The sequence below is a fragment of the Xiphophorus couchianus genome, chromosome 12, assembly GCF_001444195.1.
Source record: "Xiphophorus couchianus chromosome 12, X_couchianus-1.0, whole genome shotgun sequence".
Taxonomy (NCBI): domain Eukaryota; kingdom Metazoa; phylum Chordata; class Actinopteri; order Cyprinodontiformes; family Poeciliidae; genus Xiphophorus; species Xiphophorus couchianus.
In genome coordinates, this window is record NC_040239.1 from 2,915,566 (window position 1) to 2,936,997 (window position 21,432).

At 39.3% G+C, this 21,432-nt stretch overlaps 1 protein-coding gene across 2 annotated transcripts in view; it reads left to right on the forward strand.

The window, feature by feature from the left end:
• adamts3 (ADAM metallopeptidase with thrombospondin type 1 motif, 3) overlaps window positions 1-21,432 on the forward strand; it is a 160,715-nt gene that overhangs the window by 72,167 nt on the left and 67,116 nt on the right. For both annotated transcript variants that reach the window (XM_028032943.1, XM_028032944.1), the window contains exons 6-7: window positions 10,000-10,083; window positions 12,311-12,467. In XM_028032943.1, coding sequence (XP_027888744.1) covers window positions 10,000-10,083; window positions 12,311-12,467 — 241 coding nt within the window. The remainder of the gene's footprint in view (window positions 1-9,999; window positions 10,084-12,310; window positions 12,468-21,432) is intronic.

Below are 21,432 nucleotides of genomic sequence, written 5' to 3' on the forward strand. Positions count from 1 at the left end.
AGAATAATGAGTACTTGAGAGCTGTGCCACTTTTCAAAAACACCTGAACGAAATGAGCGGCTTTTTATCAGGTTTCTCCAAACTCTGATGTCATGCTGAGGAAATAATTTAGCCATTTGATTCAGGAGTGTTGTTGTTGGAAACCGCTGCACCACAATTTTCAGATTGCAATATTACGACTCTGACAACTGAGGCTTCTGAAGGGTTCAACTTTTAAAACCATTTCCTCTGACATGTCAATCCATTTTTACACCAATTTATTTAACCTTATTGTTACGACTGGGGTCGTTAAATCTGATTATGCAAACGAGTGTGCAGGTGCCTGCTTGTGATTGGTGCCTGGAGGACGACGGGGGACGTCCGATTGGTGGCTTCCCGGATGCGACGAGTATAAAAGCTGCTGACCTGGACTTCCTGGAGGATCCCTCCTCTGCTCATCTCAACCGGCCACACTGTTTGTTTTGTTTGTTAAACCTCTTGGTTTGGAGTTTGTAGGAGTGAGCTGCCATTTATGTTACCTTAGTTCTTTCCTGTTTTTTAGTTAGGGAGGTAAATTTTTGTCATTTGGTTTATTTATTTTCAGTTAGGTAAGTTGATTATTTTTCAGATAGTTTCTTTTGTTTGTTGATTTGGCGCTAGCTCATTCTGAAGTTATATGCTCCATTTTTGTCATATCTAAATCAAAGACATACATATATATATATTTTAATGAATATCACTGTAAAATGTTTAACTTTGTGTGTGTTGGCTGCTTGGGATGGGACGAGGAGGGACCTTTCATTTATGATCTGGCCACCCCTAGACGGGTCGCAACACTTAGACATTTTACAACAAATTAATCCAGTTAGGAGTGAATCTATTGGAGCATTTTAATCTCCTCCAGAAGTCACGCTGTTGTGACTAATTACCATCTAAACAGATGAGTTCTCGGTGGTAATAACCTATTGTCTGAGTGTCCACCGGTCTGTGCTTCAAACTCACATCGACTCAAAGTGAGATAATTGGCCATCCAAACACAAAGGAGGCTTCAATCAGATTCCTAACAACCTCAGTTCAGATCCTCTCTGAGCTGGTGTCGTGGATGCCGCTCCCCCCCAGGCAGGGTCATTTCACCGAGATGCTTCTCATGGTAATTTGACAATCGACTGAGGCTATCGCTGGTCTCAGGGGGGCTGGTTGGACATGCAGCATTAGCTTGTCAAGTTGTCAGAAGCGTTTCAGGAATACCTCACGACTGCTGGGAGAAATTGGCTATGTGCTGCAATGTCTCTGTAGTGTGGGTTTAATGAGACGTGCTTGTTCAGACGGAAGATGAGGATAAATGCTCTGAAGCGCTGCTGCTGGTACTTTCTGGCTCCACAAGCCGCATATGTTTCTCAGCAACAAGTTGGCTGGAGATGAAGCCCTCCCTGTGCGCGTGGCGCGGCGCGGCGCGGCAGAGGGCTGCAGATAATGGCGTGCAGATACTCTGAGATGCTTTTGCACCTTTTGAAACCGCGTCGCCGAAGCCCAATAATTAGTATAGAGGATGGAAAACATCACAGAAACAAATCTAACACCTCTTCCATGTGAAGGCGCATGAGGCGCAGCAGCGAGGGATGGTTGGGGGTTCTGGGTGTCGTCCTCCAGCAGAAATCCCTGCAGCCTGGCAGCTCCGTCTGGCCTCTGCTCTCTGATTACTGGGATTGACAGGAACGTTCAGCTGGTCTGGATCTCTTGGATCTCAGCGTTTGCCTTATTCTCCCTCTCTGATCCTCACTCTGCTCACCTTCACGTTCCCACAGCTCCGTCTCTCCACTCCTCCTTCCTCCTGTCCTAAATTGTGCATTTATGTTTATATTTGTAGCAATTCTATCTGAAGAACTATTCTCCTTCCCTGTCGGCTCTGGGGGTTTTTCTTTCTACCTACTATCTTCTGTTATGTCTCCTTTTCCACAATTCACTCCCCTTGCCCTCTCTGTTATCTTCCTATATGTTTTCCTTTCATCCTCCTCGTCTTCCTCCTGTCATACATTCTTTATTCCTCATCATATTTCTGTTTCCTTTTCCTCCAATTCTCTTTGATTTTTCATGCTAATTAAGACAGACTCTCTTTTTTAAGGCATGCTGTATGTGTTTAACTAGAGAGAATCACAGCTAATTGAAGCATTAAAAGAGCCTGTATGTTTGCACAGACGTCTCAGGCTTTTTGTGTTTGTCAGCAGTTTGGCAACACGTTGCTTGAATTTATTTTAGTGCAGCGGGAAATGAGGTGATCCTTTAGTTTCCATCCATTGTTATAAATGGGACTCTGTAGGAAAGTGAAATGTCTCTGATAATCCCTCAAATATAATTTAAATATAATTTTACTTCCTGATTTAACACCTTGAAATTGGGCCTCTGTCTCTTTAAGAAACTTTTGCTCTTTCTGCAGCTCCGCCGTCAGAAAGTCATCACAGCATGGCTCCTCTATTAAGCTTTAGCAACATTTTTACCAGCGTTGCTCTGAGTAGTAGCTCAGCAGTCCCACCAGATGTTTGCTAATTGCTGCTGGCTAGTCTGAAGGAGCTGAGCCACGAAGGCGGCACTAGGTCCATCCAGACTGAATGGTTGCCATGGTGATTAAAGGATTTCTCAAACAAGCATGAAAGAATCAAGGCGACACTCCTGGTCTGTTTCTGATGAGGAAATAACTTTATAACATAATGGAAAGCTAAAAAATGTCAGTTTTACATGATACTGTCCCTTTAACAGAAATAAATTACTAAAATGTTTTTAAATACAGAAAATGGCCTGGAGGATTATGGGGGAAACGACGACTTCACATCGTTGAAGCTGCTTATTCACAGAATGCTGTATCTGGAGAAATATCAATAGGAAAGTTGAGAGGAAGGAAAAAATGTGGCAAGAGTCTTAAAGGAATCATGAAGCAAAGCAAAGAGGTAGCGGGAGACTCAGTCGATGGGCAGGAGTCAGAACATGTTACCTGGGCTGGACCTTTGCTCAGCACTTTAAACTTCTTGTTTTGGATAAAAATGCTCACCACATTTCATTTGGAATAGTTTTAGTTACATTTGATAACAGTTTAATTTCTTTTCTTCTCTTTTTAACCCATTTGGCTGACAGAGGCTGCATCCTTTCTGTTTCTGGAATCTTCTCTGTCTTTTAGTTTGTAGATGGTGAAGACGAAGCCGCTTCGGTCTTTGTTGCTGAGATAAAAAAAATACACCGACGGCGTTTCTGAACCATCAGTTCTACCTCTCAGGGAGTCAAGAGGTCGATAAGAGCTTCATATTTGCCTCACATCTTTCAGGAAAGTGTCGGAGGGGAAGGTTATTACACATCCCTCGCTTTTCGTGACAGGCTTCAGAGAAAATGAAGCCTGTCACGAAGCGAAGATCCATTGTCTGTCCAAACATGAGCTCCAAGAAGCACTTCCCTCTGAGAAAAGGAGTAAAACGTCTGGAGTTTAGTATTTATAGTTGGAGGGGAAAAACTCTGTTTGAATTGGCTCAACAGTTCTCATACCGGTAGCAACTGGTACTTAATCCAGGCAGCACAGGCGAGCGACAGCAACAGTTCTCATACTGGTAGCAACTGGTACTTAATCCAGGCAGCACAGGCGAGCGACAGCAACAGTTCTCATACTGGTAGCAACTGGTACTTAATCCAGGCAGCACAGGCGAGCGACAGCAACAGTTCTCATACCGGTAGCAACTGGTACTTAATCCAGGCAGCACAGGCGAGCGACAGCAACAGTTCTCATACTGGTAGCAACTGGTACTTAATCCAGGCAGCACAGGCGAGCGACAGCAACAGTTCTCATACCGGTAGCAACTGGTACTTAATCCAGGCAGCACAGGCGAGCGACAGCAACAGTTCTCATACTGGTAGCAACTGGTACTTAATCCAGGCAGCACAGGCGAGTGACAGCAACAGTTCTCATACTGGTAGCAACTGACATGACAATAGACAAATTTGACCGCAGACAAGATGAGACAGATTAGACGAGGACCCGACAAGGAACAAGAAACACTGGTGGGATTAAATACACAGGGTCAGGGAAATGAGACACAGCTGGGAACAATCAAGGGGTAGACGGGACAACACGGAGACTCAACTGAAAACGACACGGAAACCTAAATTAACACAGAGAAAAACCCAAATCCTCACAGTTTGACCATTCTTGCAGAAAAGCATTTCTGAGGTCGGACGCTGATGTTGAATGACTTGGACTGACTCAGTCTCCACATTTATCTGGCCAAAGATGAAAAATCTCACTTTAATTTTTTCCATGTGGACCATGTTTTCTACTGTCATGTAGGAACTAAAGGGGAAATAATAAAATAACAATACAATAATCACAATAATATTTTAGTTTTCATTCTTTAAAGTTGTGGTTTCTCACTGAATGGTTTAGTCAGAATATCCAAAGAATCATGTTGTTGTTAGTGTTTGCTGTGTGAATCACTTAAAGGAAGCAGATTGTACAGGTAAGTCCAATGTTCAAAACCCCAGCAGATTTTCATTTTACCAATCCTCATATCTTATATTGACACTTATTAGTGATCACACTTGAAATTTGTACAATTCCAATGAATTACATTCCAATGATTTACAAGACAACAAACCATCCAGTTCAAATCCAGAATGATGCTGTCGGTTCGATTCAGTAATGTAGAAAAAATCAAAGTAGATCACATGTATTTTATTTTCAACTTATCGAACACTGGAGACAAGTACAGTTTATTGTTCCAAATGGTGAAATAGTTTTTGATCTAAGAGACTAGGTCGAGTCGCTGACCATGCAGCCGTCACTTCTCCTGGATGATGATGTAACAATTGGATCTAGTAGATGATCTGTGATGAGATGTAAAGATTAGGGTGATGGAAAGGAGGCCTTCTAAGGTTACCCCAATAATAAACCCCAATAATACCCCAATAATAAAAAAAGAAAACAAAGGAAACATGCAAAAATCTGTTTAGCAGTTCCTGATTGCTGTAATGATGATTATTAATTGAAAAGTATATTAAAAATCTTTATCATGAAGTTTATTTTAATAAAAATGTAAATTAAAAAGTTATCAAAGTGATTTTGTTTTTAGAGGTGGCTGGCCAATTTCCTATTTAAAACAAGCTGCAGTTGGATTAAAATAATTAATTCTGTGCTTAATTATTATTAATCATGGTTAATAATCAGTTTTATGTTTTTAGTTTAACACATCTATTCAACACAAATAATACCTTCAGGTGAGTGTTTTCTGTTAAACTATCCTCATTAAAACTCTCATCTTAGTTTTCTGAACTCTAAAACAGAATCAGTTCCTAAGTACGGCGTTAACTCAGCTGCTTCTTCATCTGTTTTCACAAGTTATTAATGCATCAGATGAGTTTACAGCTGTAAAGACATTTATCATATTTTTAAAAAATGATTGCTGCTACCTAATAGCCATGGCATGATAACTAATAATAACTATGTTTGCATCCACAGCATGCTGTAGATCCATACGGGGTGTTTGCAAATCGTATTATTTTTCTGCTGGAACAGCCTCCATTGGTCTAATTTTAGACTCTAAAACAGATTTTGGAGCCTCTTTGTTGGGATTTTTTCCATTTTCAGAGAGAGTGGAGGATTGTTGACATCCTCCCTCCATGTTGCTCACAGACAGGATGAGATGAGGTCAGCACAGAAAACCAGACCCGTTCTTCCCCTCTGAACCTCCTTAATGGAGCGACCTGATGCTGATGGTCTCCTACAAACTGCTGGAGGAGAGAAAAATGTCTCCAATGGAGGGAGTGGGAGTAGGAGTTAACTAAAGGAAGAAAGTCTGAGGGAGTTTTGACGGTCCTCTTAAAGAGACAGTAGACCAATTTCAAGGCCTTAAGTTGTGAAGCCAAATTTCTTTTAAGTCATGTTTGATATATATGGAGCATTTTTATAACAACTGAAGGTAACAGTTACTGAATTGAGCTATAAAATGGCACTATGTGCCTGGAATATACATAACACCGACCCTTTAATTAAATGTGAATCGTAAAGAAGACCAAAGAAATGTTAATAATGCTAAAAAACATGACTTACAATTCTTTTGACTAACCTTTTACCCAAGGTCTTGATTTTTCTCCAAATGTTGTTTCTGTGAAGATTATCTCCACCTACCATAACAGCATATTATGGCATCTTCACTAACTTTAACCCACATGGATGGAGATTTTATTAAAAGCAGAAGAAAGAAAGTAGTGAAACAAATATTCAGAGTTTCGTATTCTAAGCTGGAAACTTGTAACATATCACCACGTTTTCTCCTTCATCTTCCTCTGACATAGAAAGAGCTTCTGTGTTTGCTGCCTGCTAGGATTTGGTTGATGGAGTTAAAATCCTAAAGATTGTTGATAAATGTACCCACACAGCCCACGTAAAACCAGCTAAAGCATTTTTTCCTTTTGTAAAACAGAACACAGCTCTACCGCGTACTTAGTTTTGAACTCCTTAGAACATGAAAGATCAACAAAACGTTTTTTTTTTCTCTCCTTGATCCATTTGACGCAAATACCAGCTGTGGCTAGCATTCTGCTGAACAGGACAAACGGCTGTTAGAAAAAAAATATTTTTGTGTTACAGAAAAAAGCCTGAGCTTCCTGAGGAAAACATTTAAGGCTGTAACAGCATAACATATTTAACCACATTTTCTGAAATTTCAATTAGATTTGAGAAAAATCCACAGTAAATTCATGCTTAAAATTTATTTAAATTGTTGCACAATATTTTCAACAAGTAAGACTAATGTATTTCCTAATGTATTTTAATCTGTTTTTAGTTTATTTGACATATTCAAATGTTATAGATTTAGTCCAGATGATAAAAAATCTGAGGAATAACCCTTTACATTTGAAAGTCAGTTTTAATTGTTTAGTTTAACAATGTTCAGAACCAACTGATGACCAGACCCAAATGCTGAGGCTGGGGAGACATTCAAGTTCTGCTAGAGCCCTAATATTCACTGACTGTAAACAAAAAAAAAATCTAATTTTTGAGTTTCAGTCTGGCCTCCAAAACTCCCTTAGCTGTAAGTTTTGTTGCGTTCGCCTTTGTGGTGCTTAATGATTTCATATTTATCATTTGAAAGTCACTTTGACCTGCAGCCCCACTGCAAGCAACTATAAATACAAAGGAAATTACTCCAAAGAGACACAAATGGGCCATAAAAGCTGATATCTGGTGACTCTGTGTGTGTTTTCCACTGGATGGATGCAAGCTTTAGTGACTGTAGAGTTTGCTGCATTGATTAGACCTTCAGCTCTTCCCTGCTTTCCTCCTTCTGAGACATTTATTGTTTGTGTGTTGGTGTGCTTCAACTGCTTGCATACAAAGTGAGATTGAACGCATGCGGTTCACAGAGACGGAATGAACTCTGCTGTAGCTGCGAGGAAGTGGTTTAGAAACTGCAGCATTAGCGTTTCGGGCGATAATGCTGATTGGTGGTATCTTTTAGATCTGGAGGAGCAGCTGACAGTAGAGCTTTCAGAGTTTAATCTGTCTCCCCCAGCCATGTCTCCAGTCACATGTGGGGAAAATTGTCTCATCAGAAATGTGAAGTTTTTAGGGCAGAAGACGGCGTATGGATTTACTGGTTGGTGCTGCAGCACTTGAGTCGATGAGGGACAAAAACTGCTCTGAGGACAGTCAGATGGAGAAGATTTAGTGAGAAATCACTGGGCCGGAAAAAATGAAACGCAGAGTGGCGGCGGCGCTCTGGGAGGCAGAGAGCGGTACTAGATGTTGATTTATTCACAGACTTGATCGCCGCTCAACTTACAGTCAATCATTTTTCTGCACAGCAAGGCTGAACTGCGACCGGCAACCAATCTGTCAACAAACGTCTCATCTCCATGTTTCCACTCGTTCTGTAATATGACATTTCTGCAAATCTTAATATCGGAGAATCAATATGCTGTAAATATGATGTGCACTCTGGTTCAGTTATTAGATCAATACACAACTTTTCCCTAAACAAAATCATGTAACTTTTCACATTATCTTGAAAAACAATAAGGTTCCTTCTCTACATAAATGTACAAACATCCAGCGGGGCGCTCAGCGGGAGCGTCCTGATTTGGAAGTAATTTGGTGTTCATGCAGACCAACAATGGATATGCAAATGTTTGGATTAGCAAGAAGCTGGCGTGTATAGAGAGGCGTCAGGGGGCAGAAGTGGTGGCATCGGGGGGCAGAAGTGGTGGCGTCGGGGGGCAGAAGTGGTGGCGTCGGGGGGCAGAAGTGGTGGCGTCGGGGGGGCAGTAGTGGTGGCGTCGGGGGGGGCAGATGTCGCTGCGACTCCACTCCGACTCCCATCACCCTGACGGGGTTGTGGGCTTGAAGGCCAGCCGTTACTGAACCCTGGACTCCTTTACACACGTTTCCCCACCGGCTTTTACTCTGGTTGCTCGTTACGTTTCCTGCTGGGATGAAACAGGAGATGAACAGGAACTGATCCGGTTTGTTGTGGTGAAGAAAAAGCTCAGTGTACCGGTCCGTTTACATTCCAGCCCTCAGCTATATGGTGATGAGGATCTGGATACAAGTAGGGCTGAAATGATTCATCTGATTAATCGTGATGACTCGGAATTACTCCAAATAATCGTCAACTAATTTAGTAATGGATTACTTGATGTGTTTTCCAGACACTGAGCCTCTGTCTCTTTAAGAAGTTCCAACACTTCATTTTTCAGAAAGTCATCACATCAACATTCCTCTTTGAAAGGGGCAATATTCTCTGTTTCCCAGGCACAAAGTGTCAATTTATAGCACAATCAAGTAATTATGTTCATCTTCAGTTGTTACAAAAATGCTTAATCTGTCAAATATGACTTAAAATAAATTTGACTGCGTAATGTAAGGCCTTAAAATTGGGTTTGCGTCTCTTTAAGAAGCTCCTGCTCTTTCTGAAACACCGCCTTCAGGAAGTCACCACAAAATTACTCCTTTGTTAACCCTTTAACAACATTTTTACCAGGTTGCTCTGAGAAGTGGCTCCTATAATGAGCTCAGCAGATGCTAATTGCTACTTGCTAGTCTGAAGGAGCTGAGTGGGGAGGGCTGCTCTGTGAGGCGGAAGCTTGGAAACTCCTCTGAGGAGGAGCTGCGTCTCAAAGGCGGGGCTAGGTCCAACCGGGCTTTTAGCAGCTGAATGGTTGCCATGGAGATAATAAGGTTGCTTAAACATGCATAAAGAATCAAGGGAACCCTCCAGGTTTGGTTTTGATGAGGGACTGACATTATAACATGATGTAAAACTCAAAATAGGCAATTATAATTCTGCCCCTTCAACTGGAGCAGACAGACTCAGAAAGAACAACAGTACAAAAAATATAGAGATCTTATCATAAGATGAAAAACAAGCTTTTGACTGTAATTATGTTCTGTCCAAAACTCGTCAAGTGGCAATTTTAGTTTCACCTGATTCAAATTTTGTGAAAATAAATCTTCTATTAACTGCTTTTCCTCTTTAATCATTAATCAGTTATTCCACAAATTATTCTGCATGTACTGATATTAAGTGTAGCAGCTTTTCACATGTTGATGTTAGAAGTATCATTATTTCAGTTTCATGCTTTGTTTTTTTGTTTTTTGTCCTGAATTTTCCTCATTCCCTTTTCAGGGATTTATCAAACAACAGCTGGCGTCCAAATCAGATTATGCTTTCTCACAAAAGCAGCGCCAAATTCATCTTAAGACATTTAAAGAAAGTACTTTTGTCTGCAATTTTAGATGGGGTTCAGCCACTGTTGTTTAGATGATTACAGTTTATTTTCCTCCTCCAGCAGCCGTGAACAGAACCCTGATAACAGGACACAGTGATGGGCTGTGTTTATTGCTGCCAGCAGCGGCTCAGGTCTGTGATTACAGTGCGGCTCACAGACTTGACTGGTCGGGCGATGAAACGTGCCAGTGACGCAGATGCTGTTTGTGTAAATTACTGAAATATTTTCTAATTCCCCCTCCTGCCGCTGCGTTTCCAGGTGAACGAGATTTACCACGACGAGTCGCTGGGGGTTCACATCAACGTGGTTCTGGTCAGGATGATCATGCTGGGTTACGCCAAGGTGAGTCTGAAAAATTCATCAGTAGAAATCGTTTTCACACAGAAGGAAAATATTTCCTTTAATTTGTTCGTATGCAACGTTCTAAGCACATTTACAGACTTTTATCCTCTGTCAGAATCACATTTACTTGAGCACTTTTTTGGGGGAAAAATTTACTTTTAGGAGTATTTTTACAGCACTTTACTTTTTACTTTCATTTGGATGGCTTTATTATAAAGTATTGTTACTTTTATTTGAGTAAATTTCTGGATTTTCTACCCACAAACATGTTTTCACCAAACATTCACCAGAAACAGACACACACCTGCAGTTTTTGGAAAAATCTTCTTTTGCCTGATCTTGTTATTTCGTAATTATGTTATTTATATTAATTACTTTCATTTTGCTTCATAAAATACCCAAAATATCCACATAACTTTACATCCGTCCGTCTGATAATGCAACTTTTAAATATGAAATGACTGATAATTCGATCTTTTTGACTCCTCTGCATACTTCTGTCTTCTTTTTCTCTAAAATCCTATAATTAGCCTGAGAAATGCAATCTGTGATCTTATTTGCTGATTTTTATTCTAAAACATGACTGGTGATGTTAATCCATTTTTAAATTTCCCTGTGTTTCCAGGAGAATTTCATATATAAGTAAGTCACTGACATTCTCAACATAAATCATCATTAGAATCAGATTTTGGTCCACTGAATGGTAAAAGATAAGTTTTCTTTTGAGATAATAACAATATTTTACTAAATGCAAGGGTCATCTACTTAACATTTGATATTTATTGTAATATTCAAACCTACTAGTGAAAAAGATTCAACATGAAGTCCTGACAGCCAGGAGCTTTGATATTCAAATTAATCCCACAGAGATTGAATTAGCTTTGTCTAGGATGATTTAGTGCAGATTGTATTGAATTTGTAGACAAACAATCTGAAAGTAGAGATAATAGGATTAAACCCAAATCAGTAAAAAGTAAAATAATAAGGCTTAAAGTGAGTACAAATGAATGTACTTGGGTTTTATTTAATGCTCAGCCATTTCCGAGGTAAATATACAGATAATTAAAATTAATAAACCCAAACAGCCAGTCTGAGATTTCCCAGTAAAATCTCCCAGAGACAAAAGAGAAGACAGAATGAGTTCTGCTGTGGATTGGAAATCAGGACATGGATCTGGGAAAAACCTCAAGTCCAACTTAATGAGTTTCCTCTCCCAGATCAGAAAAACCACTGATGACCCTAAAGGATCATGTGACCTATCGGAGGTCATACAGTTCAATGGCTGTGGAAGATTTAACGTCCAAATAAATCGTTTATCTTTCAGCTTTTTTGTGAAACATTGACCTCCATATTTTTAATATATAACTGTTTCATGCTTTTCTGCTATGAATATTCATGAATTCTTCATATTAAGAGCAACGGTTATGTTGCGCTGTGAGTTGGAGACCATTTGCTAATGGACTTTAGCGCCTTACATCAGTAATTAGCATTGTTATACTGCCCTGCATCACCAAAAAAAACGGTTTGTTTACAGGAAAACTGAATTTTACACACACTCTGTAAAAACATGAATGAACTTTTTTTATTTCTCTGTTTGGGTCCGTTAGGATTACTGCAATTATTTATTTTTGCTAAATGTCAAAATAATTAGGAAGAGTGGCTGTTGGTGCGCTTTTCTTACTTTCTTTAAATCCAGATGTGAAACCTAGAAATATATTTTCCATGTTGGAATTGTGTTAAACATTTTCACAAATTAGAAAACAAAACAAATAGTTTACTGGATTTTTAACCCATTCCTCCTGATCAAACTGGCATAAACTGGCAGTTTTTTCTCCGTGTGATTTTCTCTCTACTCATTGATTTTTATGCAGTTTTTGGAAGTTTGTTCCAGATTTGTGGAACAAACTTCCAGTGTAATGATATGGATGTCAGACAGATTTACAGGAATAAAACCCCCACACCATATCACTAAAAAACCCGACAGTAATTATTATATATCTGTCTGTATTAAAACTGAAATTAAATCAGATATTCACATTTCATGTGTCTTCAAATCAAACAAAGATAAAGTAAAATAATTCATACTGGTGCATATTTCCCTGTAGATTCTGGACAGAGTTTGGTTTCCGTCGTTACTTTGTGTCCTCGCTGAAAATGAACCCATCATGTTGTGCTGCTGCCTGAGAGGAAATGAAATGAGCACTTTTCCCCTTTTCCCGTCTGTCAGTCCATCAGCCTCATTGAGAGAGGAAACCCATCACGGAGTCTGGAGAACGTTTGCCGCTGGGCGTTTGTGCAGCAGAAAGGCGACCCTGATCACGCCGAACATCACGACCACGCCATCTTCCTGACGCGCCAGGGCTTCGGCCCCACCGGCATGCAGGGTAAGGCCGGCCCCACGGGGCCGCTTCAGACCGGGCCCTCCGTCAGCCCGCTGTGCTCTGAGCTGCTTTCCTGAACACAGATATGAAACATCTGGAATAATTAGAAAATGTTGTCTAAATTAGTCACAATAAGCAATAAATCAATTAAAATGGATTTGATTTATAAATCATTTAAATACATGTAATTTCTTTAATTCAATTGATTTAATTGATTTAAATAAATCTAATTGATATAATAAAATTAAATAAATGTAATTAATTTAATTGAATTAATTTAAATTAATTGGTTCAATTAATTTAAATTAATCAAATAATTATTTGGACAACAGTCGCTATAGCGATGCTGCTCTTTAGATTTGACGCCCAGTTTGAAGTCGTCAGTTTTCACTACCTGCCACTTTTGCCTGTTTTCCCTGTCTAATATTTTTTTAAATGCAATTTTTGTTGCAGAGACATAATCCACTTTAGTTGCTTTTTTTTGGTGGGGGGAGGGTAATATTTTCTAGTTCCAGTGTTAAATGTTATTTATAAGTTAAAGTTTTTAATTCTCTGATATAAGTGAGAAAAATGTTACTTTTTTAAAAGATTTTTTTTAGATGCCTGACTTGTTTTTTACTTTGAAAAACATCATTATTTCCTCTTTTCTTCCATTGCTGTCAGGAACAGACATACACTGAAAATGACAAAATCTGAAAATGAAAACTTCTGAGAGACACAAACACAGATCTAAACAGATTTATCAGGTTTAGCTTAATGAAGGCTAACCCTGCTGGATGTGTGCAACTATTCCATCATTTCTCTGTTAAAATAAAAAACTGTTTTAAAATTTGCTTCAATTAAGACACTTTGGGTGTCACACTGAAGATTTGTTGCTACGGGGGAATCATGCCGCAGTAACATATTTAAATGATTGAACAACAAGTCAGAGTTTCTCCATACTACTGGAAAAAAGTGAGACATGCACAACCACTCCATAGCTCACTAATACGTAGACTCTTGTTATGAGGATCGTCAGAATAATAATGCCGGTCAGAACCTGAGCAGAACATCTTTCTAAATGACAAATTATTGTCCAGCAAAGTGTATTGCGACAGGCCAATTCAAGTTTGTCGTCTTTTTGCATATTTTCACTAATTCCAGTGTATATAACAAATCAAAGATGATGATGTTTAGTTGCCTTTTTAATGTATGCATTTGTTGGAACATGTCATGAAGACTCTCACTTTGTTTCACTTGTTGCAGCTCTTGATTTTTTTTATCATACTGTTGGAAACAAGCCACTCTGCATAAAGCAGAACAAATTCTTCTTCTTGCTAAACAACTCGCTTTTTTTTACTTCCACAACCTTGTTATCTAAGCCAGATGGTCTTAAAAGCAAGACATTTATAAAACAAAGGGTTTTATTTGGATACTTATGTACTTGAAGGACTATTTAAAACAAAAAAAAAAGTTTTGTTCAAACTTAATTTCTAACCCAAAATGTCCAAACGGTGGAAATAGTTTTTAGAGAGAAAGTAAAGTTATAAGATGATAAAATGCAGTTATGCTTAGTTTTGCTTCATCATGTCTTCACTTTGTTTTCAAATTTATTGATTCCCAACAAACAAAACTTAATGCAATTATTCTGACAATTCAAAGCAGCCATGTTTTAGCCATCAGAAGCTCATCTTCCAATCATCCTAATAATAATAATGATGTTGTTGCTCAGGACGACAACTCACCGCGTCGCTTCTCCAAAGAAACAGAACAAACACAGCCATTACTTTACAACAAAATCTATATCTAATTTTCACCGCAAAGCAGGTAAACACTGCAATCTAACCAATCAATGCAGATGAAGACGATGTCTGCATGAAATTACATTTAAATGAACTCGGTTCTGACTTTGGAAACTAAAACAACTTATTGAGATGGAAGTTGGATTCAAATCGACGGTTGCATTTGAGCTGGAGGAACGTTTGCTATAAATTCCTCAGTTTCTAAAGTTTGCATTCAGCCTAAGCTATACTTTTGAGATGCATGTACAGAATATAAATCATTTCTTATTTTTCCACACCAACATATTTAACTAAAACTTCTGGTTCCACAGCGTATAGGCCTGAAGTGACTCGGCACTCTGCGGACATGTGGCATTTCAAGACAAAAGTCTTAGATTTGGGTGAAGAGAGACGGTTACAAATCCAGTGCTGAAGAGAAAAACTTTTCTGTTCTACCAGTTCAACGTCCGGTTGGTTTGCCATCAGCCATTTTGACTGTTTGACTCCAGATCAACTCCGCTTCACCATCTTGGTTTGTGTGCATAGCTTTCATCTTGTCTTTTGTGATTTTCCTTTTTGTTCCTGTCCAGCCTTCTCTAATTCATCCACTTTACCAGAGATGCTGGCCTCTCGGCCCTCTGGCTGCTCGTTGGGTTTATATTCTCGTGTCAGTGCGCCTCTTGGGGGCCATTTTGCTGAAGTACTGCGTGATCTCTGCTGTTTGGTTCTGGGTAGTGTAAGCTCTTTGAGATCTGCCAGTCCTTTCTTCTTCACACTTTGCAGGATTTTAGGGAAATGTTGAAAGCTCGGTGTGAGACGCCTTCATACTGAGAGGTGAGAGTTTTAGCTTGATCCACTACAAAAAACACTTTGAACTACTTCACTGACTCTTCACTTTTTTTTTTATCTTTCATGTCTAAAATCAGGAGATGCAGGCATTACTGTACGAATAATATGCCTTTCATAACAGCACAAGCTTTTATCCCTCTCTTTCATCTCTGCAAATGACAGCATCCTGTTTATATGAGGATTTATTAGAGTCCCTCTGCCTTCACTGTTCGCGCCACAGATTCAGAAGAACGGTGTCTTTTGTTGCCCGTTTTGCAGCGAGTGATGGATCTGGTTCCCACTAAGCAAAAGAGAGATGAAACATGAGTGACAGCCGCAGCCTCATATCCAGGCTTCAGCTGTTTTTCCTTTTTGTTTCTTGTGAGGATTTTCTGTAAGCAAAACATTTCATGTTTTTTGGCTGAATCTGTTCTTCTGCCTCCCGTGCCTCTGTTAACCCTTCGATGTTTTTACCAGCATTTCACTGAGCAGTCGCTCCTACAATGAGCTCAGCAGATACACCAGGTGTTTGCTAATTGTTTCTGGCTAGTCTGAAGGAGCTGAGTGGGGGAGGAGCTGCGTCTCAAAGGCGTAGCTAGGTCCATTCAGGCACTTTTTTGCACAACTGAATGGTTGCCATGGAGATTAAAGGATTTCTCAAACATCCATGAAAGAATTAAGGCAACACTCCAGGTTTGTTTATGATGAGAGAATAGTATAAAAACATGGTGGGTGATTGAAGAGTTTTTAAGGAATTTATTAAAATTTTACGTAAGTCCAGGTTAAATGACTTTTTTAAAATTTAGTAGATGAAAAGACAAATTTTAAAGGTTGTAATTCTCTGAGTCGCTGTGCGTCATTACTGAGCCACCCAGACTTTAGCTCTCTGTAACTGCCAGGTTGCTTACTTTCATTTTCCGCCTGTTCAGAACAATATAAGATTTGTTCTGCAGGCTGGAACAGATTTTTTATTTTTTATTTTTTAGCCTTTGTTCTCCACCTTCCATATATTACATCAATTAAAGCTAAAATCAATTGGGAGAAACAGACCAGCAGCTCCTTCCTTGTGGCTGATATCAATCAAATCATAATCCTCACATGGGGCAGCTTTAGTTCTCTTTGATTCATTCAAGGACAGTAAGATGTGACTGGTTTTGTGGCTTCCTGTAGACGCTACAGGTCCAAACAGAATTAGTTCAGGGCTGTCTGGAGACAAAGCATCAAACTGTCAGGACTTTATCGTCTTCCCTTGAGCCGCGGTTAGACTTTGACAAGTTTAGAGCCTCGCTGGAAGCAAAATATCATTAAGCTCCTCTGTTTCTGTGTGTGACATGTTTTGAAATTGAATCATTCACACAAGCTGGCATAAACAGACCAATTTACCAAATTTAATCCCACTGACAGTGAACGGACAACAGGAATTTAATGGGAAACATGGAGAGGAAGAACATTTTGTACTTTTCTAAAGTATCAAGTGGTTGATTTTTGTGTGTAGGTTTTCTGCTTAAAACTGTAGCAGGAAAAAGTGAGAACAATGAAGTGCAAACTAGAAGCTGAATGTTGGATACCGTGACATTTTTATTAAAATATGAAACCTATTACTTTTTCATCTTGCAGATAAATTACATTTCTTTTCATTTTTTACATATTTTCATTTTAGTTTTGTTTGGGGTTGTAGCTTTTGATATTTATATGCAGTTGTGAATGAAGGAAGATGATCACAAGGTAGTTATGAAAGTTGCCAAAGATTTATATTACAGGTTTAACAATCTGCTGTAGCACATCTACTGTTCTCAGAGATGAATGTTTTCTGTGTAAAATTTCCTAGACAACTAGTGTCATCTAAAAGTTGAAGATTTACTGGGTGATTAGGAGAAATTTTACATGAGAGGCGTAGCTAAAAGACCTATCAAACCGGCTCCACGCCCGGGCTTTTAAAAGCGCTCTGTAGCATTCTGAGTCTAGCTGTAGCTCATCATGATGGTGAAATAACCACATATGATGAACTGTTCAGATAGATATTTTATTTTATGCCCCAATTCAGATAACTAGCAACATTGACGTGATGCATAGACACTAGCACCTTTCCCCAAACAGCTGTGTTTCAAGTACAGCTTACTTTATATAGGCAAATAATACAGTGATTGTGTAAAAAATAATAAAAAGTGAATGGAAGTAGTTGAAAGTCCCAGTTTTCTATCCCTTATATGTTTTATCCAGTGAATGTTTGGCTGCATTATATTTATCACTCCAACTCTATAAATCATTCTACTCTACAAATTATTTATTTTTTGTAAACGTTAACCCTAAAACACATTTAAAGGGAACGTCACACACGTGATGTTTGACAGAAAAGATGTTCATTTCACATAAACACTGGAGAAAAGCGTCTAATTATCAAATCAACTTTGGAGAAAGTGAATTAATGCATTTTGGGAAAGCCACATGTTGGCATCAGTGACACATTTTCTTAAATAAACTTTAAGCTCACAAATTACACCTGCTGTCATCTTCATGGTCTGACTCTTTTGTTTTTGTCTTTTAACGGCTGTGGAGAAATTATCCGGTGACTTTTTCTTCAGATTTTGGTTGTTGCTTCCTATGAAACTAAAATTCACATTATTTCATCATCCTTTCAATCAAGCTAATCTTTTATTATTATTATTATTATTATTATTATTATTATTATTTACAAACACTATTCCGATGGTTTGGAGGCGACTGCTTCTGAACTATTATATCCCTTTGAGAACGGGATACATTAATTATTGTCTGCATTCCAGACAATAAAAATGTAGAAAACAGTGACTTGTTCTTTCAAAATAACATTTTATTTTCAAATGAGACCATTTTTCCCCAGATGGCACAACCTGCAAATTAGAGGAAAGAAATTGAAACAAGTCAAGTGAAACCAGAAATATTCATAAAAACGAGCTAACAAATCAGTCGGGTCGCTCTGTGAAGTGGAGACAAGATTTCAAGAAAAAGAGAAAATTAATTCTCACACTGTTGCTACTTATAAAGGTCAAATTAAAGTGAAATTAGATCTGGCGCTGAGAACAAGAAGCAGGACACTCAGTGACCTGAATTACATCAAACAACGATGCAATTTGTGTTTTAAATATCTGATACTGAATAAAACATCTCACACAGTTCATTTGTAAATGCAAATTTGTCTTTGCAAGGTTTTCTTGGCTTTTAAAGCTATATTTTTTAAGGCATTAAAGCTTCAGCTCTCATTGTGATCCAGTAGTTTTGGGCTGTACCCAGATCCTCTCCTTATAAATGTTTTGCATTTGAGAATAATCCTTCTGGATTTGAAATGATCTGTTATTGCTGTTGGACAGAGTATTGGGGTCAAGCTGCAAACTGTCAAAACAGCTACTTTTACAGAGCTGATTTAGCAGCACATGGCTAAAAAAAGAAGAATGTTAATTGTCAAAGACGTTTTACAAAGAAAAAACTGAGAACCATGCTCATGAAGGGAAACCTACAAATAGGGATTGTTGAGACCTTAAAAAGACTAAAAGCTTAGCGCTGTCTGAAAGCATCAGAATGGGAAGATGACAGCATGAAGTTTCTCTGCAATAAAGCTGTCAAGAATCTCCTAGACTCTGAGAAGAAGCATAAAAGCAGAAAGACATTCAAAACACTTCAGGCTGATGTGAACCAGGCTGAAGTTGTGTTTTCTAGTCCTATCAAAGACTGAAAAGGACCATAAGGGACAAAAATAGCAAAACAAAACACGACTGGAAGAAAGGCAAAAAATAGAAAATACAAAAAGCGACACAAGCCTTAAAATCACTGCACTGGAGTCAATGAAGATTTTCTGCCTTTGGTACAGAGGATGGACAGTAAAAGTAATTAAACTAAAACACTGAGAAGGCCTCAAAAAATAAAATACCTTATCCAGAGTCAGAAAAGTTAAAGATTCATGTGAAGGTGCTTTTGACAAAAATAACTTTAAAAGGCCTGAGAATAAAGAAAAAGAAAAAACCCAGTAATATAAAGCATCCAATTGGAAAAAACAAAGACTAAAAACACATAAACTATTTCTTCTAATTACCTGATGACTGATTTGTTACGTAGATTTTTGTTTTTTAGAGCCTTTCAAGGTGAGGCAAGTTAAAAGTTATGAAAACAATGAAATGAAATGGAGGAAAACAATGCAGTGGCAAAACAAAGGAAACTGAAATTAATGATGTTTCAGTTCATATTATGAAAAAGTTCATATTTTCCTTCCAATCAGACAGACTTCCTGGGAACCCTTTAGACGAAGGAAGCTGATAAAAAGAAACTGTAACTAACAGCACCAGTTTGTGGAGCGTTGACTCAAACTGCAGTAGAGAAATCTGTCTGGATGTGAAGTCAGAGCTGAGACAGGTGGGATGTGACGTGCTGCTGACACAGACCTCTTTTATGAGTTCAGAATGATCATTTTCATCCATAGTTTATGTCCAGATTTACCATAGCTGGCTTCATCTGGAGCTGAATTATGATTCATGCCCGACGTCAGCGACGTAAAAGTCGGATAAAGTGATAAAGAAATTCCTGAAATACCCAGACTGCCTCTGTGCGTGGGAGCAGGTATGAGGCGTTACCTCAGGGACCAACGCTTCTGGGGTCAGCAGGAGGGATTTACTTTGTCAATACTTAACAACATGAACATGTCGCAGCTTTTCCTGCTGCAGGTGCAGCTTCATCTGGAGCCATGGGTCGCTGCTGCTGTGCATTATGGGATGTGAAGTATGACTGAATTCAGAGGTCGGGTGCAGCCTGAAGGCGTTGAGCTTAGCACGTTTTCTCTAAATACTCTTAGCTGAAATGCTCAAAGCAAAAGGTGAACTGAATCACAGTTCAGGTCCTGAAACACCAGAGTCACTGTTGATGAGACCAGCAGTGGTGTTTCTGCAGTGGAGTAGTTTTCAAACAATGCAGTCGAGTTTTGTTTATTTTTCTAACTGATTTATTGTTTTATTTGTATCCAAATTGGTGCAAAATTTTTGCACTTTTACATCACATGATTCACGGCAGTTTGGACACCACAGACCTCTACGTCCTCATTTCAAAGTTTTCATGTCAACAGGGATGGATGTAGCCTGAGCTCTGCTGCCGTTTCCTTGGGAACCCTGCTGTTCATAGACACAACTCTCTCTCTTCTCTTTATCTCAAACACCAGGTGTGTCTTCCTCTGAAGGAAACTGAAACACTGTTCAGCGCTGAATGTTTTTAACATGAGTAAAAAAGACAGAAGTCAAGCTAACCCAATGCCATCAGCAGAACCACCGACGTTTAATAAAACTTTTAATTTTGTGCTATTTTTACCTGCCTTTTTAACAGAAAAACAAATTTTAGATTGAATTTTTAGCTCATTTGTTGTGTTGAACTTTTCTCAAACATTTTCCAGGCTGCTGATTCTCTCAAACCCAACTTGAAACGCTGCTGGCTGATTTTCATCAAGTTCAAGGCAGCGAAAAGACATCACACCGAATCTGACCTCCCTCCAAATCTGACCTCGCTCCAAATCTGACCTCGCTCCAAATCTGACCTCGCTCCAAATCTAACCTCGCTCCAACTCTGACCTCGCTCCAACTCTGACCTCGCTCCAACTCTGACCTCGCTCCAAATCTGACTCGCTCCAAATCTGACTCACTCCAAATCTGACTCACTCCAAATCTGACCTCCCTCCAAATCTGACCTCCCTCCAAATCTGACTCGCTCCAAATCTGACTCACTCCAAATCTGACTCACTCCAAATCTGACTCACTCCAAATCTGACTCACTCCAAATCTGACTCGCTCCAAATCTGACTCACTCCAAATCTGACCTCCCTCCAAATCTGACTCGCTCCAAATCTGACTCACTCCAAATCTGACTCACTCCAAATCTGACCTCCCTCCAAATCTGACCTCGCTCCAAATCTGACCTCCCTCCAAATCTGACCTCCCTCCAAATCTGACTCACTCCAAATCTGACCTCCCTCCAAATCTGACCTCGCTCCAAATCTGACCTCCCTCCAAATCTGACCTCGCTCCAAATCTGACTCGCTCCAAATCTGACTCACTCCAAATCTGACTCACTCCAAATCTGACCTCCCTCCAAATCTGACCTCGCTCCAAATCTGACTCGCTCCAAATCTGACTCGCTCCAAATCTGACTCACTCCAAATCTGACCTCGCTCCAAATCTGACTCACTCCAAATCTGACTCGCTCCAAATCTGACTCACTCCAAATCTGACCTCGCTCCAAATCTGACTCACTCCAAATCTGACTCACTCCAAATCTGACTCACTCCAAATCTGACCTCGCTCCAAATCTGACTCGCTCCAAATCTGACTCACTCCAAATCTGACCTCGCTCCAAATCTGACCTCGCTCCAC